General features: G+C 38.2%; 2 protein-coding genes across 3 annotated transcripts; both read left to right on the forward strand.

Annotated features, from left to right (window-relative positions):
- Nucleotides 1-492: 492 nt before the first annotated feature.
- Nucleotides 493-7,051, forward strand: DDX5 (DEAD-box helicase 5). The gene is made up of 13 exons (XM_039859884.1): nt 493-731; nt 1,935-2,100; nt 2,435-2,531; nt 2,618-2,751; nt 2,866-2,931; nt 3,146-3,287; nt 3,370-3,530; nt 3,618-3,790; nt 4,121-4,231; nt 4,467-4,528; nt 4,620-4,679; nt 5,908-6,132; nt 6,346-7,051. The coding sequence occupies exons 1-13, from the start codon at nt 688-690 to the stop codon at nt 6,747-6,749; spliced, it is 1,845 nt and encodes a 614-aa protein (XP_039715818.1). The 5' UTR covers nt 493-687; the 3' UTR covers nt 6,750-7,051.
- A 143-nt stretch (nt 7,052-7,194) lies between these two features.
- Nucleotides 7,195-23,344, forward strand: POLG2 (DNA polymerase gamma 2, accessory subunit). 2 transcript variants are annotated; one of them, XM_039859885.1, is made up of 8 exons: nt 9,441-10,106; nt 13,555-13,681; nt 13,809-13,914; nt 14,695-14,868; nt 15,725-15,865; nt 17,571-17,651; nt 19,888-19,988; nt 21,656-21,859. In XM_039859885.1, the coding sequence occupies exons 1-8, from the start codon at nt 9,545-9,547 to the stop codon at nt 21,819-21,821; spliced, it is 1,458 nt and encodes a 485-aa protein (XP_039715819.1). In that variant the 5' UTR covers nt 9,441-9,544; the 3' UTR covers nt 21,822-21,859. The 2 variants fall into 2 exon arrangements, with proteins under 2 accessions (XP_039715820.1, XP_039715819.1); XM_039859886.1 differs by lacking the exon at nt 15,725-15,865 and having other exon boundaries at nt 7,195-10,106; nt 21,656-23,344.
- Nucleotides 23,345-23,551: the final 207 nt, after the last annotated feature.

Here is a 23,551-nt window from a genome sequence, read left to right on the forward strand (position 1 = left end):
CGAGCTGTTCGTTTTGTATTCCTCCGCCGACGCCTACTGAGGAAGTAGTGCGGCCCGCTCACCCGGTGGGCGGGGGCAGCCACGTGACAATGTCAGGCTCCGCCTTCGTGTCTTATTTGGTTCTGGGTGTAAGGGCTCTTTGAACACGTAAACAACTCCAAGTGGGCGGACTGGGTTCTGTGCTGGCCATTTTATTACCTAGGGTGGACCCGAAAAAGGGCAGGGTAGCTTCCTTGAGGTTGTAGAAAGGCTCGAGTAAGAGGTAAAGTCAAGACAGTGCAGCCTGAGGCATCCCAGTGGTCGAGGGGCAGCCCAGCTACGAAAGGGCGAAAAACGGGCGACTCTGAAGGAGGGGCCGTGGGGGGAGGGGAGAGAACTTATTGGATTCCGGAACGTCGGGGAGCGTTGCGGCCTCTGCGCAGGGGCGGGGTGATTAGGTCATAGAGCGGTTCCCAGCATTCTCTGCGGCGGAGGAGGCGGTCCAGGCTATAAAACCGGCTGCCGGGACGCGGCCGGCACCTCATTCATTTCCACCGGTCTCTTGCGGAGCAGCTTCGGCTCCTGTCATCGCCGTTCCTCCGCCGCTGCCGCCCCCGCAAGGCTTCGCTCTCGCCGAAGCCTTTTCCAGCGACTTGTCGCACCCGATTCTCTTCACTTCGTTCCCCGCCAACCGCAATCATTGACGCCATGTCGGGCTATTCGAGTGACCGAGACCGCGGCCGGGATCGAGGGTGAGTGTGGGAACTGATCTGTCAGGCCCGGCCGTTGGGGGATGGGTGGCCGATAAGGGTAACGAGGGGCGATGGGAACTTGGGTTTTTTAGCCCATCTTTGGGTCTCCTCAGTGGGAGGTTTGCTCCGTTACGATAATTTGTCAAAATCTGACGAAGAATTTCCCGTTAACGGCCCTCAATCTCGCCTTTTGTTTGGGAGGGGGCGTTGGAGCCTCGGCTATTTAGCGGCTGTGGGTAGGATTCGGAGGAGTGTATTGCGAGGGGAAGAAAGCGCGACGCTTCGAGACGAACGAATTCGCCTCAGTTAGGTGTAGTTTTTCGGAAGGTGTTCTAGGGGCCCCGGGATTTCTGTGGGAGTTGAGAGAGACGTCTCCAAAGCCAATGATACGGTGGGGGGGCAGGAGGGTGGCTGGCGCCCCCGGAATCGGCCATGTGGCAGAGCCGCGAGTACAAAATGCCGGCGTCGGACATGGCGGCGGCGCCTTTGTTACCCCGCCCGGCGGAGGAGCTCAAAATGGCAGCGTCGAGAAAATGTGGCGCAGAGAGAAATGCGAGACAAAGGGGGAAGCGCCGCCCCAGCGGGAACGACGCCCGGCCGACTCCGCCCGGGCCAGGACTCCTCCCCTGGTAGTCGCCAGCTCCTCCTCCTCCTCTTCCTTGTGTTATATAATTTTGCTACCTTGATCGGGAGCCCTTCCGCGGGATCCGTATGGCTTGTATAAGTGTCTCCGAGATCGCCAGTCTCCTTGGTGTGCTCTTCATTGCCTGTTCTGTTCCGTTATACATTAAAAGCTAAGCTCCTTTGCTTGAGAACGGCTGATAAATAATGTCGCCGTTAAGCTCCTCCCTTGTATTGTCCTTCTCCCAGATATTTAATTCCTAAGCTCGTGGGAAGGACTGCTAACTATAAGTTGTCGTCTGTCCTTGTAATCTGAGCTTTTAGCGTATGGTCAGCCAGTTTCCGACCTGGTAAATCTGGGGCTGTTGACTTGGCTTCAGTAGCGTGTATTTGGCGACACCGGGAAATGATAGGGTGCTAATTGTGGTTTAGAGAGAATGATCATCAGTAAGGACAGTGCTAGATCTTACGCCTCCAAGAGTCTTGTATCGATCTTTAGTGTATGTCAAGGGATGGTGAGTTTGAGTGTCTAAAAACTAAACTACATAGACGTTTGGAAAAAAAAATTTTTTTCAATTGCAGGTTTGGTGCACCTCGATTTGGAGGAAGTAGGGCAGGGCCCCTATCAGGAAAGAAGTTTGGAAACCCTGGGGAGAAATTAGTTAAAAAGAAGTGGAATCTTGATGAGCTGCCCAAATTTGAGAAGAATTTTTATCAAGAACATCCTGATTTGGCTAGGCGCACAGCTGTGAGTAATTTCATGTGGTTTCATCAGGATTAACTCAGTAATGACTTTTAGTAGATCAAAATCTGACCAGAAATGCCTTGTAAATGACCAAGTTATGGGAAATCCATGTTTTTTGGCTTACTAGTCTGGGAAGAGGTGTTACTTTTGGAAACAGATGGTTTTTAATTTTCCTACTTAGAATGGTTGAATGTAACACAGTAGGTATTTTTGTGCCATATGGGGTTGTCATATGTGGATCCAGAGTATAATTTTGTCATGTAAAAGTACTAATCAATTATAAATGGTTTAGGGGAAGTGGTTTGTAAGCCTGACTAGGTTATTATTTGTTTTATAGCAAGAGGTAGAGACATACAGAAGAAGCAAGGAAATTACAGTTAGAGGTCACAACTGCCCAAAGCCAGTTCTGAATTTTTATGAAGCAAACTTCCCTGGTAAGTGCTAGTTTTAAGTTTTGTGTGTGTGTGTTTTGTTCTGTTTTTCTTTTGGCATTATTCTAAATTGGTATTGATGATTACAGCAAATGTCATGGACGTGATTGCAAGACAGAACTTTACTGAACCCACTGCTATTCAAGCTCAGGGATGGCCAGTTGCTCTAAGTGGATTGGATATGGTTGGAGTAGCACAGACTGGATCTGGGAAAACATTGTCTGTAAGTCCAGGAGAACTTTTGAGATACTCCGATATATGCTAGAGGAAATTAGTAATAAAATGAAACCAGAAATATTTTAATGTAACTTTTGTTGTTTGCTGTTTTCTTAAATAGTATTTGCTGCCTGCCATTGTCCACATCAATCATCAGCCATTCCTAGAGAGAGGTGACGGGCCTATTGTAAGTATATGTATTTTTTCTTAATACTTGATCCTAAGAATGGAGTTTTATACATAGTAAAGGACATAATTTGTGGTGGTTTTTAATAAGAGACATTAATTATTTTAACCTAATTTTGCTGGGAGCTGTCTGTTAGTGTAACAATAAATCAGTTTAAAATTAGGACCCAGGATTCTACTAAAAGCTGTTTCATTTTCTGTTCCTCTTTCCTTAGTGTTTGGTGCTGGCACCAACTCGGGAACTGGCCCAACAGGTGCAGCAAGTAGCTGCTGAATACTGTAGAGCCTGTCGATTGAAGTCTACTTGCATCTATGGTGGTGCTCCCAAGGGACCACAAATACGTGATTTGGAGAGAGGTGTGTAACAAAAGGTCTATTTGTCACTGATGGCGCTAAAGAGGTCTGGATGTCTTAGTTAAATTTATGTGTTTAATTGTAGGTGTGGAAATCTGTATTGCGACACCTGGAAGACTGATTGACTTTTTAGAGTGTGGGAAGACAAACCTGAGAAGAACTACCTACCTTGTCCTTGATGAAGCAGATAGAATGCTTGATATGGGCTTTGAACCCCAAATAAGGAAGATTGTGGATCAGATAAGAGTAAGTGCCCTTAAATATGTTATTTTTTCAAACTTAGCTCCAAATTCGTTCTTAGAATGCACACTTTTTTATTCCAAAATTCTTTAGCCTGACAGGCAAACCCTAATGTGGAGTGCGACTTGGCCAAAAGAAGTAAGACAGCTTGCTGAAGATTTCCTGAAAGACTATATTCATATAAACATTGGTGCACTAGAACTGAGTGCAAACCACAACATTCTTCAGATTGTGGATGTGTGTCATGATGTAGAGAAGGATGAAAAGTAAGATATAAGTCTTAACTGTAAAAACAACTATATAATTTGAATTTGTTTCATAGGTTTTAAAAGTGGTTGGAATCTGAATGTTTAGATTTAGCTTGTCCTTATGAAGATTTTTCTGCATTTAGATAACATTGTCACTATAATTTATAGTATTCCTTTAGGGAAAAGAACTCATGTGTCCTGTGGTTTAAGGTCCAACCAGTAGAATTGCTTGATAAGTGGTCGAGCAGGTGGGGGTTTTTGTTGTTGTTTTATTTGTAGCCGCATACTTTGACCATAAATGCATGGTGAAGCTATGGACTTAAAATTTACAAGTTTTTTACTTTAAAGGCTTATTCGTCTAATGGAAGAGATCATGAGTGAGAAGGAGAATAAAACCATTGTTTTCGTTGAAACCAAAAGAAGATGTGATGAACTTACTAGAAAAATGAGGAGAGACGGGTATGTAGGCTTTTTCTATTGAAGCAGATATATTAGAGCTGAATTTAAGGGAAGGGCAGACTTGAGTGATAGACTTCTAAGTTTTGTGGATGGGAATCTGGTATTATAGGTACGACTATATAATATTTCAGGTGAAATTTAAAGGATCTGTGACCAAGAATAGTTAAGGTACTAGGCTAAAATCTGGCAGGTTTTAAATGTGAAGCTTATTAATACAATTTTTCTCTTAATTTAGGTGGCCCGCCATGGGTATTCATGGTGACAAGAGTCAACAGGAACGTGACTGGGTTCTAAATGGCAAGTATTTCAAATAAAGATCTTTTTTTAACCCCCTCAAAACCTAGAATTTTGCTCAGATTAGTGATCACATATGTGCCTTCTTTTACAGAATTCAAACATGGAAAAGCCCCTATTCTGATTGCTACAGATGTGGCCTCCAGAGGGCTAGGTTAGTACAAACTCGAATTCATGGCTTGGTTTTCCAGAAGATCTCCATATAATTTTTAAAGAAAGTTTATTGCTTTCTTTAACCTCTGCATTTTTTCTAAGTTTTTTTCATATAAAGGTGCAGTCTTTGTGGCAAGGCCTAGGCATGACAATCGGAGGACTCGAGGGGGATGGAGGACTAGAGATCGGCTGGCTGCTTCCAGTCGATTAGAGAGGTGAAAAGCTGAAAGTGTGCCAGTAATCTTCAAAAGGCAGAACATACCACCTCTGCCCCGTAAACTGTTCTCTCCGAGGGAAAAAAATGGAAGTTATCCTCACAGTTCACTGCCGTGGTATTTCTTCTGTCCCATGCTTTGCATGACTGCCATGGTACAGCATTGTTTCAAACTGTTGACTGTGATCTGTGGGTCTTTGAGTTTCAGTGAGTTTGCTGAAATGTCGAAGAAATATTTCCAAACATCAATCAATGTTCAGTGAGATTTTTGTTCAAGTTTGAAATGGAGAGAGCAGCTTTAAAAGGTACTAAGCCTTTTACAAATTGGTGAGTACTGGCACATGAGCTCTAGAGCAGGAGCAACTTCTCACACTTAGTCAGTGGGAAAAGAAAGCGATGCTTTGAAAGTTCCTCCCTCACCTACACAGTAGTCGTCATGTCGAGACCTGCCAGAGAGAGACACATTCTCAAGTGAATCCTGGCTTCTTGGAAGCGCTTGCCTAGACGAGACAGTGCATAAAAACAACTTTTGGGGGACAGGTATGTTTTTCTTGCAGCTGCGGTTGTAAGGTCTTGGCAAGACGAGCAGTGTGGCCAGAATTTTGATTTTCTGATGAGTCTGTAATGCAGAGGACCATTTACATTTTTGTTGAACGGTCCTTAAAATGAACACACGAAGAGGTTGCTGTGAACCTTTAAGTGGCCCTACTGCACAGAAGCATTCAGATGTCACTTGATGATCTCTAAGGGGACTTGGCTGATTTGGGAATTATTAAGGAATATACACATCCTTTGACAGGCTCTCGGGTGGGTATTAAGACATACAGATGATGTGTACTTTATTTTTTCAACCTCAATGGTATTCCTACAGGGAATGGATAACCATTTTAACTGTATTTTTTGCAGCCCGTACCTTCTTGGGAATACAATTGTCTAACTTTTTATTTTTGGTCTGGCTGTTGTGGTGTGCAAAACTCCGTACATTACTATTTTGCCACACTGCAACACCTTACAGATGTGGAAGATGTGAAATTTGTCATCAATTATGACTACCCTAACTCCTCAGAGGATTATATTCACCGAATTGGAAGAACTGCTCGCAGTACCAAAACAGGCACAGCATACACTTTCTTTACACCTAATAACATAAAGCAAGTGAGCGACCTTATCTCTGTGCTTCGTGAAGCTAATCAAGCAATTAATCCCAAGTTGCTTCAGTTGGTCGAAGACAGAGGTTCAGGTAAGACCAATCTTCAATAAGAAATGTTGGTGGTTTGGGGTCACATAATTGTCTACAAACCCATTAAAATGGAATTGGCAGGTGAGTAAAATCTTTGTGCGACTAAGTTGAGAAACTGCTTCACAGCTGTAGCGGTTAAGAACTACCTATTCCTTCTGGGTTAGTAATGATTTGTGTCAGAAATAATCAGTTTGCAATTATTTTTCTTGACAGGTCGTTCCAGGGGTAGAGGAGGCATGAAGGATGACCGTCGGGACAGATACTCTGCAGGCAAAAGGGGTGGATTTAATACCTTTAGAGACAGGGAAAATTATGACAGAGGTTACTCTAGTCTGCTTAAGAGAGATTTTGGGGCAAAAACCCAGAATGGTGTTTACAGTGCTGCAAATTACACCAATGGGAGCTTTGGAAGTAATTTTGTGTCTGCTGGTATACAGACCAGTTTTAGGACTGGTAATCCAACAGGGACTTACCAGAATGGTTATGATAGCACTCAGCAATATGGAAGTAATGTTCCAAATATGCACAATGGTATGAACCAACAGGCATATGCATATCCTGCTACTGCAGCTGCGCCTATGATTGGTTATCCAATGCCAACCGGATATTCTCAATAAGACTTTAGAAGTATATGTAAATGTCTGTTTTTCATAATTGCTCTTTATATTGTGTGTTATCAGACAAAATAGTTATTTAAGAAACATGGGAAATGCAGAAATGACTGCAGTGCAGCAGTAATTATGGTGCACTTTTTCGCTATTTAAGTTGGATATTTCTCTACATTCCTGAAACAATTTTTAGGTTTTTTTTGTACTAGAAAATGCAGGCAGTGTTTTCACAAAAGTAAATGTACAGTGATTTGAAATACAATAAATGAAGGCAATGCATGGCCTTCCAATAAAAATATTTGAAGACTGAATTAAGTGGAAATTGTACTTTATTTTACATATATACTATCATGTAAAACTTTGCTTAGATGGTTTTTATTTAATCAAAAATTAAATTGCTCCTTTCCATAATTTAGTTTTGGGAAGTGGGGATATCAGAAAGCCCTTAAAATGATGTGTTCATATTATAAGAATTAAAATGAGATTGATTTAGGTAAATTGATAATTCTAGGTTAAATCGCATACTGTCAGTACCTCCCAACAGGTGAGTCATTTAATAGCCCATTTACTAAGTGGTGAGGTATTAAAATAGGAAATGATCAACTATAGCCCACCTTCAAACTGGTTAGTGTGAGAACAACACAGACAATTTTGTTCTTTTTGCAAGATTTATTTGAAACACTCAAGTATTAACTTTTTTCAAAAGCAGCTATGTTCATGCTCTTGGCTCTATTGTGAATTACTGGAATGTTGAACAAAGCTAAGATTACACCTTTTAAAATAAGGTTGCAGGAGCTAAGTTTTGAATGTTTTCTGTATTCTCAGTGCAAGTTATAAACATTCTTCTAGTCTTCACAGGCTTCTGGGGCTCTTAAGTGTAGTCACACTGGGAGTCATTGAATGTCTTTACAATAATAAATCCAGGGAACTCTAAAGGACTTCAAACTGAGGTCTATTCATATTTGAACGAACACACAAAAAAATCCTTGTCAAAATTTATAACCGGGAGGGAGCAACATAACCAAAAGCACAGTGACAATAGTACAAGTCTTGCCAAGGTCAACATGGGTTTTACTGCTAGAAAGATCTGGGAGTAGCTTTAGGTTTAACTTAAGCTCACCAACCTTTCTAATACTTGATTTCAGTAATGGCTAGAAATAGGTCTGAATGTCTTCTGGAGAGTGGTATGTGCATTTTTGCCAGGAGAGGAGAGGTCCTTGTGAGACCTCATTTAAATGATTAAACAGGCTTTAATTGGTGTTAATGCCTTACCTCTCAAACTAGAATTTGCGTGAAGGGTGGGTGGGGAGTGGTATTTTTTAGGACTAATTGAAAACTGATTCAACCTTTAATAACTAAGCAGTTTTCAATAGCATGGTAGGTCAAATTCATTATGACTTAAGGATAGGTTGGAGTATTTATTACATATTTTACTGTTTAATGTCTAATGTGGGCCTTTTAATTTGTAAACACTGAAATGATTGTGGGGCTGTGGAAAACATTTACCTATTTACCTTTGAAGTAAATTTTAAGACAGTCCACTTTTTAGCATGTGTGTTGTGTCCAGCCTGTGGTTGTCTTAACTAATAAATGTGATTTTTCTTCCCATTCTCTCTCATTTATTTGTGTATGGGCCTCTTTCCTGGTGTGTGTTTCCTTTGTGGGAAACATGTTGATAGTGCCCACTTTGCAGTTAATAGAATTGATTTCCAGCAGTACATTTTAAATTTTCTAGTTCTCTTTTTACAGACTTGCACACTTGCTTGTATGGAATGGTCTTCTGAACTTGTCCTACACTTACATAATGAAAAAATAACTGCTCTTATATTACATTAACAATTGCTAGTTTCATAAACTGCACCTTCCTGGTAGTCCAACCAATCTGGTAGCTTGTTCCTTGCATTTGAATTACTTGCCCAAGGTTTCCTTACTTTGAAGGGAAGCTGGAAGTAGGAATCACGGAGTTTGGAATCAACCATTTTCCTCTGGGTTGTACCTCTTACCCAGTATTTGGGCAATTTTTTTGAGTTAAAATGGAGACTAAACTCACAAGCTTGGGGTAATCATCGATCTCCATTTTAAACGGGTAATCAAGTTTTATTGAATATTTTGATGGACGCCCAGGAGGTGGACCCCTGCTAGAACTTGATACACATTAGTGGTTCTCGAGCGTGCCTCCACATTTACCGGGAGAGCTTGTTTAAAATTGCTGGCTTTCTCGGCAGGTTTTTTAAAAGTTCCTCGGTGATACAGGTACCATTCGCGGATTCCCCTTTGTGAAGGGACTGCCCCTTCCCCCTCACAACCACCCACACCCAGGAGAATTGTCTGAAGGTAGGCATGCTTGCAGTGCGTTTACCTAATAGAGTTGCAGCGAAGACCTGGGTCTAAACCATAAGGACTAGAAAAACGGGAACCAAAATTCATTTTCGTTAACACGATTGAGAAAGTGGTGTCTAGGAGGTGATTTTGCAAAAGAAAAAAAAGCTGACTCAGTAGTGGCTACGGAACGATAATGAAAAGTAGATGAGAATATTTATCAGGGCTGATGAGGGCAGATAAAGAATAGCAATTGCTGGGGGACCGGGCTTTACTGAGGTGAAAAGGTACGAGGCCTGACTCCGCCATGAAGTGTTGGGGTAGACCTGCGGCTGCCGCAGCGGGGACACAGAGACGCACTTCCGTGGGCGGGGCCGGCTGAGAGCGAGCTCACTTCCGGCGCGCCTGCGCAGTTGGTTCCGGGGTTCTTTGTTGTGGCGGCTTTCGCCAGCAAATAGAAGATTGCTCTTTAATTCCTGAGGGTGATGCGCCCCGGTGCAACCATCAGGGCCTGCCAGAAAGTCTGCAGGTGCCTGTTTTCTGGGTTTGGGGGTCGAGTCAATGGGGGCCAGCCAGAGCTGTTGGCGGAAGAGAGTAACCCCGTCGGAGGGCTCCTGAGGTCGCACGCGGAGCTGCCTCGGGGGAGCGAACCAAGAGAAGCCCCAGAGTCTGATGAGGGGAGCGAAGCGCTGATAGAGATTTGTCAAAGAAGGCATTTTCTCAGTGGCACTAAGCGGCAGGTTACCCGAGATTCTCTCCTGACCGGGTGCCACTCCGGCTTTGGCCCCTTGGGCATAGAATTGCGGAAGAACCTGGCGGCAGAATGGTGGTCTTCGGTGGTGGTGTTCCGGGAGCAGGTCTTTCCGGTGGACGCCCTCCACCATGAACCAGGCCCTGCGCCGCCTGGGGACAGTGCCTTCAGGTTAGTTTCTGCAGAAACTCTACGCGAAATCTTGCAAGACAAAGAGCTGAGTAAGGAACAGCTAGTAGCATTTCTTGAGAACTTATTAAAAACTTCTGGGAAACTACGGGAGAACCTTCTTCACGGTATGCTTCTTGATTTCATGCTTCAAAATAGGTTGGGGTGGAAAGGCAGTCTCGCTTGATTTCGCGAATTGCAACTGGCCTTTTATTCACCTGGAAAGGTTACCAGGTTCTCAACATTTTGAAGTAGTTAAGTAAATGTATTGATGGTGCTTCTACCCTGGAGAAAACTGGTCCATTGAATCGTTACTGTTCCTTAAAAGAATCTGGCCGGAGGGCTTGGTAACGCTCTCACTTTCACGGGGCAACCCTAGAATTTTAGAGTCCAATTGAGTCTCCCTAGAATTAGGACCTAAATTAAATCATGTTTTAAATCATTTGTTCATCGTTGCCGAAATGTTTGTCTACAGTCACCCTTCAATTTTACACACAATAGGCTAATCAAAGCTCCTTTTTCTAGAGCAAAGGAAAACGCCCTCCAGTTTTTCTTACTGAAAACGATCTACAATCTTGTTTCTAGAACCCTTTAGATAATTATTGAGTTTGCAAAATAATAGGACTAATCGAGCTTTATAGTGATTCTCCAGTGAATACACAGAAACTTAGAGGGGACCGTTTGCCTTTAAAGTCAAATAGAACACGATTGCAGAGATCAGAAAAAAAATTCAGGTTCTTTATAGACTTGCTATCACAGCAGCTCATCTTTGCAAAATGCTGTCCTTGCCATTTTTCATTACGTGGTACTGTAATTTATAAGAACCAATGTTCATGGTGCTCTAAAAATCAGTACCTATATTGTAACTTTTTAAAGATTTCCTTAAGAAAATAAAGCAAACCAAAACAAAACTTGAATAAATGTGACAATTTTGATTTATACTACTTTCTTCCATGATGGCTTTATTTTGGGGGTAGTTAAATCACTGCTCATTACCATGTCCCAAAACAAATCAATCTTTTCTTCCTTATTAGAAAATGAAACTTAGCTCTCTTAGATGTCCATCAAAGCATCTGCGGTGTGCCAGACACTTTCTTACCTTTAGGAAACTTACATCCATTTATTTGCCAAATCCTTCAGGTGTCTACTGTTTTTAGCTTAGAGTTACCCAGTTTACCTTTTCTTTCTATTCCCAATGCCCTGGCTCTCTTTATTCCATGTCTGAGCTATTGTAGGAGCCTCTACTTATGGTTAGTTTTTTTTAATTTTCAGCCATTATGTCTCCAAGTTACCACCCCATTCTTTTACTTCTGTCCTGTGACTACACATATGTTAGATATTCTCCCCATCTTTCTTGGACAGAATCAAATTTTAAAGTATGTCTGATAACTCAGATATATCTGTTTCTAGTATGTTTTTCTCTGGGCTTCTGGTCATTTGGATGTTCTGATATTCTAGGTAATTTGTGTACAAATTATAGAGATGAATTATAGGTGTTTTCTTCCCAGGAGGATTTACTTTTATTTTTGGCAGGCAGCTAGAGTAGGAGCATATCTTAATACAATCTAGGATTAAGTTTATTGAAGGCTGAGCTTCAGTCTTTTCATCTCTACTCCTCAAGTGTAGCCCTTCGACTCAAGTGTAGCCCTTCGAGTGTCCCTAGTGAAAGGCTGGGGTGTTTACTAGAGCCTCCTGCTGGATGATCCAGAAACTGCAATTTTTGTACTTCCAAATTCCATAAGATTTCAAGAAGCTCTGCTCAGCATTTCAGCTTCTCGTCTCTGCAACCTGAGAATTGGAAAAGCAGCACTAAATGTTGAGTTTACCTCCCTGTTCTTTTCTCCAAATTTTGGACCCTCAAGTCCTTACTGCCTTGATAGCTCTCCTATGTCTTTAAAAAGATTTTTTATAAAAGTTTCTTGACCAACTTTTTTTATTATCAACAAGTTAGTCTACTATTATCAGAAATGGAAATCTCAAATCAGGTAACTTTTGAACACAGCGCTGTCATTTAGTGGGATACAATCTTTTATATAACTAGCATAGAGAACTACAAATAGATCTTAGATTTTTCTAAGTAGAAATGTTGGAATTATAATTCTAAAACTTTTATATATATTATAGCATAAAGCAAATAGATGGATAGATTAATATTGGAAACCAAGATTTTCAATGTAATAGTAAAGAGATACAAATAGAAAAGAATAAACTTTGTAATGTTAAATTCGAATTGACAATATCATTATGAACTCATGATTTTTTTAAGTCACAATTTTAAAAAATATATATTTCCTAACTTTCTTCTTTGAAAGGGCCTAGAAGCAATGACAATAGCAGCGAGCACACCTAGTACCCAGATTTTGGTTTCTAAAATGAACTAGTGCTTGGAGAAATGGCTGATTTCAGTCCTGGAGCAGGGAAAGTACAAAGTCAGTGTGGGACGTTTTATGGTGCTACAAAACAATTACTCGAAGACTAGTGGGGTCATATCAAAAAGACATGGGTGTGGCTTGAAGGAGACACACGCTGTCTAAATTTGGGACAAATTGAACATTTAAATATTGTTGGTAATGGGTCATATCACATTAAAATAAAAAAATTAAACCATAGTGATAATCAAAAAAATAAGTAATTAAGTCTGCTGTTGGAGGAAGGAGTTGAAGAAAGTTTGTTTTTACAGAAGCTATACAATAAATGTAGAAGGAAAAATAGGTTAGAAAAATGACCATATTATGATTTTACAATCCCAAAGATATAATAATTGATTCAGGCAAGGATTATCAGTAGATTGTAAAATATTGGGTGGACGATTGTTTAGGAGCAGGGTATTGTTGAGGAATGGATTCCCTTAATTAGGTAATCAAATTTGTTTTAATAGTGGGATAATTTGATACTATTGTTCCTCCTGTTGGGATACAATAAGACATATACAACAACTGTGTAGTATTCCTGCTTAAAATGATTAACCCAGATTAAGTCATAAGGAAGCAATCAGGCAAATCTCTAATGTGAGTTAATCTATGACTGGCCTGGACTCAAAAGTCAGTGTCATTAAAAGCAAAGTTAGAAAGGGAGGAGTCAGGGAAATGTTCTAGATTCAAGAGATTAAAGAGACCTAATCAAAATGCAACACACGAACCTTAGAGAACAGCAATAAATAACATTTTGTGATAACTGGAGAAAATAGAATATTGACCATATATTAGACAAAATTATGGTATTATGATTAATTTTATGGTGTAATAATAGTATAATTTTAGGAGATGCATGCTGAAATGTTTTGGGGGTAAACAAAAAATGTGGCAAAATGTTGACAGTTGGTGAGTCTAGGAGAAAGGTTTATAGGTATTTACTGTACTATTTTTTCAACTTTTTTATAGATTTAAAAATCTTCAAACTCAAAAGTTGAGGGGAAACCGCCCAAAATTAGCTGGTAATTAAGATCAGCCTTAATATTTTCACCCTACTTGTACTGCTGCGTTAGCATTATTGGATTATTAATTTGTCTATAAATTGACCAAAATGGTTTGGGTTTGTAGATTAGATTTACATGATGATTGATTTCTCTTTTCACAGGCGCCTTGGAGCACTATGTTAATTGCCTGGATCTGGTAAACAAGAGGCTACCTTATGGCCTTGCTCAGATTGGAGTGTGTTTTCAACCTATTTCTGATACTAAGCAGACACCTGATGGTGTTAAAAGGTAGAGAAAAATGGCAAATAACTTGACTTTACTGTATTTAAATAGTCAAGCACCAATCATTTTCACTTTGAGATAAGATTATATAATTTTCAGGTTAGTAACCATCTGATATTTCTGATATCCAAAGAATCAGTGAGAGGACTGAAGCTTCACTGGTATGGTTTACTTCGGGGAGAACTGCCGGCCACTGGCTTGATTTCTGGTTACGTCATCGACTCCTGTGGTGGAGAAAGGTACTACAATAATCACCCTTAATAAGTAAATTGTCTTAATGTGTCATGGTAATACTTATCTATAATAAATGAAATTTTGTTTGATGTAACATATTCTAAATCAACAAATACAAATTAAAAAACTAATGATTTTCATTGTTCTATATAACAAAGTTACTTTGATAAAGGCATTTATTGATCTCTTTCTCTTGCTCAGAAGCTTTTGTTGATAAGCCTTTACATTCAAAGTAAAGTTCAAATCCCTTACCTGGCATTCCTGGCTAGTATACAGTTTGACCCTTGCCCACTCTTAACAGCTTTGACTTTTTCTCCTACCTTCATGAACTCTTCATGTTAGTCAAAATAGTTCTGTAATTTGTTATCAGGTTTTAGTATTTGCTGAAGAGAAAAGAATTGAAGTAAACATTTTGTCTTGCCATTGTCTTATCTTTCTCCAACTCATAAAACCCCCAAGCACCCACCTAGACACACAAAGTGGAATAATCACAAATAATCAAGCTCTTCACAGAAGGATAAGAATGATGAGTATGTGATTCTTTTTATCCTACTTAGTTCTTGGTTACCTTCCCTCTAATTAATTGACAGTTTTTCTCTAGTTTTTTTTTCAGACTAACCAACAGTATTTTTAGCAATATAGTCAGTCATATTTAATTAAACTCCACAATTTTTATTTGGGACTTGACCATTTTCATTCAGTTGCTGCATAAAAAGTCTCAGGCAACTTTACTTTTTAACATTTACATTAACATTAATAAGACAGACTTAAACTTTATTTTCCAGTTTGCTGTGAGTCCATCGAACTTCAGCAGCAGTGATTGTCAAGATGAAGAGGGACGAAAAGGAAACAAACTTTTCTACAATTTTCCCTGGGGAAAAGAGCCAATAGAAACCCTGTGGAATCTAGGAGATCATGAACTTTTACACATGTATCCTGGAAGTGTGTCTCAATTACATGTATGTTTTACCTTGAGCGCCTTTGTATCCTTTACGCAGATTCTCTGTGATCATTTCTGAACCATTTGAAAATAAGCGGCAGACATGGTGCACCATGACCTCTTGATACTTCAGTGTGTATTTTTCAAGTGCAAGGACTCTTACCACAATGTAGCCATCAAAATCAGGAAAGTAATAGTAATCCACTATTACCATCCAATCTATAGAACTCTCTAGATATAACAGATTATTCCAATATGCTCTTTATAGGTCCGGGATCCAATCTAGGACCGCATATTTCACCTAATTGTCATGTATCTTTAGTCTCTTTCAAATGAACAGTTCCTTTTATTTTTCCTTGTCTTTCGTGACCTTTGTATTTTTGAAGAGTAAAGGCCAGTTACTTTGTAGAATGTAGAAAGAAACGTTTCATGTTTCCTCAGCCACAGAAATGATACTGCCCTCTTCTCTATGCATTGTGTCAGGAGGCACATGTTATAAAGTTTACTGGTGATGTTAACTTTTATCACTTGGTTAGGATGGTGCTACCAGTTTCTCCAATGTAAAATTGATAAGTATTTTATTAATTAATGTCTTTAATGAGTAATTAATGTCTTTTGTAAGCAGATACTTTAAAACTATGTATCTAACTTGTTTCTCACCAAATTTTGACCTACCGGTTACAGTATCCATTGATGATTCTTGCCCAAATCAATTATTACCATGAGCATTGCCAAATGGTGGTATTTTTAAAATTAATTTTATCATTCCATCTAGATTTATCGATCAATTTGTATTTTGATTCTATAAGTCAAAGATATTTAATTTTAAGAGATCTGCTAAAAATATTTTATTTTTGTTCTATTTTTCTGTGGAGGGCCGAGATGGACGAAAAAATGTGGTTCCTTCTGTTTTATCTATAAATGGAGATCTAGACCGAGGCATGCTGGCTTACCTCTACGATTCTTTTCAGCTAACAGAGAACTCCTTTACAAGAAAGAAAAATCTTCATAGAAAGGTGCTTTTGATATTTCAGAGGGAGACTTGGGAAACTAAAAACGTCCCCCCCTTAGAACTAACTTAAACTCTGAATAATAAATTTATTTTAGTGCAAGTAATTTAAGTATCTTTCAGTTCTTTTAGAATCTGGCCACAGAGATAATAAGCAGGTTCCCACAGAATAGAACAAGACATCCCTTTTGGGTTGTCCCAAAGGCATTTCTGTTGGATCCAGGGGAGCTTGGCAGCTGTCTCTGATTCCTAGTATCTGAGCCTTTCCATTGATAGCCTCCATTTGCATCAGAAGCTGAGTATTAAGCAGGAATAAATAAGATAGACCAGCAAGACTTGCCATATTGACCTCTTTGCTTCTGATCTGACCCCGAGTGGCTGATTAGTGGATCACAGGAACTAGATATGGGCCTAGTCAAGAGAAAGGCTTATTTTAGGATAAACAGTTCTTTTTGAGGGAGGGGGGCACAGGGGAGGGCAGCACTCAAAATCAAGAAAGAGAAGGGGTTGAATCTGTACAAGAGAAAAGAGATGACTAATGGAGTAAGATTTTTGGAAGAAACAGAAGGGCTCAAACAGCATCAAGAGTATAAGAGTAGAGGGACTTGTCTTAAAAAGAGTTATTCAGAACAGCAGGGAGGAAAGAACAATTGTATAGATATAAATAGGGGAAGTTTTACTCATACCCTATATTTTCTTAGGGAATTAGGAGGCAAGACTATTAGCTTAAACTGTGGAGGAGTAGGAGTTTAAGTGGCAAGAGTTTAAAATAGTCATATTCCCCTAGAATGTGAAAGGGAGCTGCCCCAAATCAAAAATTTTAACATGTCAAGGATTCAACTGGAATTGGAAACCATAAGTTTGTAGCATCACTCTGCATAGTTAAGTGATGTATTATGCAGTACTCATTTAGTATGATATGGCCATATAGAAAGTCATTATAAAACTGTTCTGGGGGCTGGGATTTATAGCATATGTGTAGCAACCATGCCAGGCATGCTCCTAGCTTAGAGCCTTGTCATTGTTCTCCCGTTTGCCTGGAATGCCTTCCTCCCATATCCCCGTGTCTTGTTCCTCAACCTCCTTTCTAGTCTTTGCTCAAATGTCACCTCAGAGAAGAAACTTTCTCTTGCCACTTATTTAAAATTGCAAACAACCCTCCCCTAACCTTTTTTGCCAGCATTTCTCCTCTCCTTTTTTTTTTTTATAGCATTTACCACCTTCAGATATATTATTTACTTATTTTGTGTATTATCTGTTTCTTCCCATCATGAATGACAGTGATTTTTGTCCCCAGCACCTAGAACTGTTTCTGGCATCAAGTGGCTGTTCAAATGCTTGTTGAATGGGTGAATGAATGAGAAAAGTTGTGGGTTTTGGTAAGAGAGTGTCCAGATGATAAGCTACATGATCCCAGCAGGGTAGGGAAGGCAGTGATCACAGGAAGGGGCATTTTAAGGGAAAATGGAGTTGTCAGAAAATGGGAGGGCATCAGGTGCACAGAACATCTGTTAAAGTGGAGAAACCCATGCACAACTGGATATAGACAGCTGAATATACCATTACATGATTTTTTTTATGACTTCAGCTAGCTTCCATTTTCACATAGGAAATTTTAACTATTTAAGATGCTTCATGTTTGTCAGTGCTTGTGTTATATTTAAATAAGCTGTGTTGTCCTCCCTGCCCTGCTTCTCTTTCAATTGCTGTAGGTACTTAAACTGCACCCTTGTTTAGCTCCTATTAAGGTTGCTTTGGATGTGGGAAGAGGCCCAACAGTGGAACTAAGACAGGTGGGTTAAATGAATTTTAATGTCATTTTAATTATAACCATTATTGCAAGTAAATGAGTAGCTTGCCATTTAAATTTTTATGTTGATTCATTTGCTTTTTTAAAAATTGTAACTAAATAATGAACTGTGGATAAATACCATAGTTAATTATAGATAATTCGAAGTATTGTATATTAAAGAAAATGAATATAATTCAGTGGATTTTGCACTTATCATCGTGCCCATAGTTGCATTTTTAAAATGAGTATGCATGGTTTTGGTAATCAAAATATTTGTACAGGTGTCTAGTGAATTATTTATTAACCCCTTCCTTTTTTAACTTAACATTTTTGATGGCATAAACACAGATTTATAATCTTATTTGATTTTTCTAATCTCTCTGGTCTAAATACACTTGTGAAAAGCCAGGAAGGTGGTTTTAGTTTCTTTCCAGAGACCCATTCAGCAGTCATCATTTCTGTCTGGATGACTCAGACCCATCCGGGACCTGAGTGAAGACACTAGAAAGATTTGCCCAAGATTTCTGCTGGTGCTCCCGTGGGAAGAGGAGGTCTGGGAACATGGGGATAGTCAGCTTAGGAAAGAAGATAATAGTTCAGTTTCCACTCTTTCCTCCAAGGGTTGTGACAGGCTCCCTAACATCCTGGTAGGGAGCAAGTTCCTAGGTTATTTTTTTTGCTTGAAAGACAAAAAAGAACTTTATTTTCTAGATTTTTGTCATTAAAATTGCAGGCTTTGTTTTGTTTTTGTTTGTTTATAAGAATATAGTAGTAATTTGTGCCTTGGGTATTTTTAATTCACCAAAAGGATAGTATATTGTATATCTTATTCTGTTTTTAACTTTTTTGCCTCAGCAGCATGACAGAGTCCTTATGCATGTAACTTTCTGGGCTATGCAAGAATTATATACACAGGGATGGGATTCCTGGGTAAAATGAATATGTATCCTTAATGTCACTATGGCAGCTAGGTTGCTGTCCAGACTGGCTGCACGTTTTTGTACTAATCCATGGTGCGAGAGTTCTCATATCCCCAAATCTTCAACACTTCATCATGCTTAGAGCTTTTATCTCCTTTTCTACATTCTGTTAGAACAGATTCTCTGCTGGCAACCACTAACTTATTAAAACCCATACGTATATTTACTTTTCCCTGTTAATTTTGTAGATTTGTTAATGTCTATATTCTCATCTATCCCCCAAATATCAAATACCTTAACACCTACTTACTTTGCTATGGTCTTTTCCTGGAAACTGGTTAGAAATTCATTCTTGGTCTCTACCTCAGACCCGCTGAATCAGAAACTCTGGGAGTGAGGCTGAGCAAAGGGTGTTTTGACAAGCCCTCCAGGTGATTCCAATGCTAGCCAAAGTTTGAGAGACAGTGCTATAGCGCGCCAGAGATTTTGGGTAATGTTTAGAGACACTTTTGTTGTCACAAGTGGGGAGGGGAGTGCTGCTGGAATCTGTCTAATGGAGGCCAGGGATGCTGCTAAACATCTTGTGTCAGCAGAGCTGAATAGGAGAAATCCTGCTATAGAGTTTTCGCTGTAGATTGCTAAGCTGTAGATTGCTGTAAATTTAAAATTTTGCTGTGTTTTGCTTCACTGTTGTTGTTAAGAAAACAGTACATTTACTATGTCATTTACTCATTATCACATCTGTATTTCCAGTCAGGCTTTTGTCTCCAGCATTCCACAGAAACTAATCAATCATTCTTTTCTTCTTGAAACATTTTCTTTAGTTGGCTTCAGGAATACCACTCTCTTGGTTTTCCTCATAGTTTTCTGGAGACTTCACTTTAGTTTTCTCTACTGTTTCTTCCTTCTCTTCCTGACATGGTACTAAAACCCAAGGGCTCAATTTTCAACTCTCAGATGAGCTTAGAGTTAACATAGCCCTTTGGACTTACTGTTTTTCTCTGATAAAATTTCTGTTGGTTTTGTGGTGTTTTGAATGATGATGAAAATAAAAATTCTTATATTTGGTATAAAATTTTCTCTCAGAGAAGATTTGCATTTCATATTTAGCTTTAATTTCTTGGTTTTCAGAGAAAGAATGCAATTTATAAGTATACAATATACAAATTATAAAATTTAATTAATTTTCACATAATTAAAAGAATTTGTGCCCATTTTAAAGATTGAAAAAGGTGATTTGTGGTTTCACAAAAATAGGATAATCACTCTAGCTACTGTTATTTCTTTCATATTTCAAGTTTTTGTATTTTTTTCTAGGTTTGTCAAGGGCTATTTAATGAACTACTAGAAAATGGAATTTCTGTGTGGCCTGGTTATTTGGAAACTGTGCAGTCCTCATTGGAACAACTTTATTCAAAGTAAGAAATGTCTTCCTTTTCACTAAAGTATGTTTATTTAGAGTTTTTGATTATATATATTTTTATGAGTAACAAATAAATGTATCTATATGTAATATAACTTAAAAGTATTCCCATTTACAGAAGTGCCTTTAGTTAATTGATACAGCAAGGAACAATATTCATCAGGTATATTTGAGCATATACTATGTGCAACTTCAAGACTTAAATGTCATGAAATATATATTACCTGAGTTTATCAATTTATCAGGGATGGAATTATGTATATTGGATGCATTTATTGAGTCAAGACTGAGGGAACATGAGTAGAGTGCCTTTTGCTCCCTGGTGTTGTGGTTCATTCTGAGGCAGAGTGGAAAATAACTGTACCCCTGAGGACCGAGAACTAGTCTCCTCGGTGATGGGCATCTCAGCTCAGCCATTCTCTCAAGACTGAAACCTGGTTATATCATCCTTAGTGCCTCCCTCTTCCTTACTCTTCACATCTGATTTGTCACTAAATGTTGTCAGCTACCTCTTAAATATATTTCAAACCAACATTTCCCCATCTTCACTGTCACTACCCAAGTTAAGGTCACCAGTATTTCTTGGCTGGATCATTGAAATAATCTCCTAATTGATCTTTGATCTTTCTGTCTCTAAATCTTAACCTTCTGCTATTTCATTAACTTCTGTTTTTTATTAAGGAATTAATTCTTTCCTCCTTTGGGTTTGTCATTTTTTTAGCTTTTTGTGTTGAATACGTATATTTTGAGTAAAAAGTTGTGAAGCTTTGTGTTTTGCTCCTCAGTTCTCTAACAGCTTGTTAAAATACACCTTTCAGATGATGTCAGAAGAAAAGTAGGTTTCTATGGATAAATTAACTTAATTGTTTTATCATATATAAAGTGAAGGAGTGATACTTGAACTTTCCAGTTCTCTCAGGTACTTAAGTCATATCCTTTGAGTCATGCGGGCATTACCAAGTTATAGTTGTTCTTTATATGGTAAAAGCTTTATTGTTTCAGGATACTTTTATCCAAGTATTTAGTAAGCAACTACTATGTTTTATGTACTTAGATACAGCAGTAAATAAGAGAGAAAAGTGTCCTGTTCTTATGAAGCTTATATTCTAGTGGGGCAAAATACGCAATACACAAAAAAATAAGATAATTTCTGATGGAGCCCTACAAGAAAAGAAACAATGAGATAGAGTGCCTGGATAAGCAGAAAGAAGGCTAGAAACTATGAGTTAGCATACAGTTATATATTAAGCATGATTTTGGTATGATATGTTGTACGCTGGATTTTTATTATAGTAGTATTGTAAAGGACAATCTAAAATAATTTTTCTTGGACTGTATCCAAATACCAAAAGGCTGAGGTAATTCTGAGGTTCATCTATAATACCACCTTGAACGATTCGTTGAGGTACCAGTGTTTATTTTTCAGATTTTATTTTCTTCTATGGCATTTCAGTTATTACAATAAGTCAGAAACTTTCTGAAAGTTTTACTTTGTGATATAGAAATTTGAATAAGGTGTTTTTTGGTATAGCTCTCAAATGCTGCCTTTGAGTTTTGTAACTCTTGAAAGTGGCATGGACTCTAAAGTAATTAAAGCTGGTAATGTAAATTTACAGTTTACATTTGTGTGCATGTATTTTGTTTAACTACTTTTTTTCTTAGATATGATGAAATGAGCATCCTCTTCACAGTTTTGATTACTGAAGCTACTTTGGAGAATGGATTAATACATCTGAGAAGTAGAGACACCACAATGAAGGAAATGATGCATATATCCAAAGTAAAAGATTTTTTAACCAAGTATATATCATCGGCTAAGAATGTATAGATTTTAATATTGCCATAATAAATATTGACTTTTCCTAATTTGGTTGTCTTATATGAACTTGGATGTGTTTTAGCCCTTTGCACTTATGAAGTGGACATTTTTGGTGCTTTTTTTGATTTGGTTTTTATTTATATTTCTTGACATATTCTATTGTATAAAGAATATGTTTAGCGACAAGAAACAAAAATCCTACTATACTAGATTATGCAAATTGGAGTTTTTCTTATAACAAGAAATTTAAGGGTTAGACTGTCCAGAGCTGGTATAATTGTTTCTTCTCTAGTTAGGGAGACAGGCTTTTACTATCTTTCTGTTCCACCATCTTTAGTATGTTGGCTTTTATCTTTATACTTGTTGCTTCATAGTCATAGATGGCTGCTGTATTTCTAGACTTCTCGCCCACATTTCAGGTAGGAAGAACGTCAAAGAGAAAAGAGCTAGCCAGCGAAGACTCTTCCCTTTTTAATTAGGAAAGTAAAAGCTTTCCCAGGCATTCCAATCAGAAGACTTGTTTACATTTCATTGATCAGAACTTGGTCACATGGTCATTCCTAGGCCAATCACTCTCTAAGGGAATGAGAATATAATAATTAATTTGGATCAAACACAGTTTACCCCTTGAGGCTATCATAGTGTCTTATCTTCCCTGAAATGGGTTTTGTTTTCAGGAAAGAAGGGATTTTATTAAGTCTGCTACATGTCTGCTGTCAAGTATTGAAGATTAACCTAAAACTAAACTAAACTAGAACATTTATTGGTTTTTGAAAAGCTAGCTAAAATGTTAGATGGCGTAATAACTGTTACAGTGTATTTCATATCTTATTCTAATAGATATGTTTATAAGAAATTCTTGAACTTTTATGTGTTAATTGTATTAATATACTATTATTACCAACCTGACAAAAATTCCAACTGATAATTTATGTAAAATATTTTGAAATTTGGCTAACTTGTCTTCTTTGACTTTACTTACTAGATTTTTATTTTTTATTAATTTTTGCTATCATGGAGAATTTCATACACAAACATATACAAAATAGTATGATTAAATCCATTTACCAACAACCATCAACTCGGGCAGTCTTATCTCATCCACCCAACACCACTCTCCCATATTATTTTGAAGCAGATTGCAGCTATCATTTCATTTGTAAATTTTTTTGTTAAGGATCTTTTGGTAACCATTATTACACCTAAAAAAATTAACACTAGATGACACTAGATAACACTAGATGACACTAAAAAATTATTGACAGTTTCTTTGGGTTTGATAATGGTATTATGGCTTTATTTTCTTTTAGTCTTTATCTGATAAAGACACTTAAATATTTCTGAGTGAAATTATATGAAATCTGAGACTTGCTTTAAAAATTTCCAGTTTAAACAAAAAATTGGTGGATTATAGATGAAAAATAAGAATAGTACTGAGTTCTTGAAACTGGATAATAGGTACATGGGTGTTGATTTTACTGCCTATGTTTTTGCGTATGAGAATTTTCATAATAAAGTTTTTTAAAAATGAATTTTTTAATATCAAATATTCACTTTTTAATTTCATTGTTTGTTTTAATCAGGATCCAACTAAGACTCATTTGTTGAAATTGGTTCTTTTGGCCTCTCTTATCCTATAGATTTGAACTCTCTTGTGCTTGCGTGCTCTCTCTCTGTCTCTCTCTCTCCCAAGAAATTAGGTGGCTTGTTATGGGGTTTTCCACTGTTTGGATTTTATT

This window comes from Pteropus medius, unplaced genomic scaffold (assembly GCF_902729225.1).
Source record: "Pteropus medius unplaced genomic scaffold, Ma_sr-lr_union100, whole genome shotgun sequence".
Lineage (NCBI taxonomy): Eukaryota > Metazoa > Chordata > Mammalia > Chiroptera > Pteropodidae > Pteropus > Pteropus medius.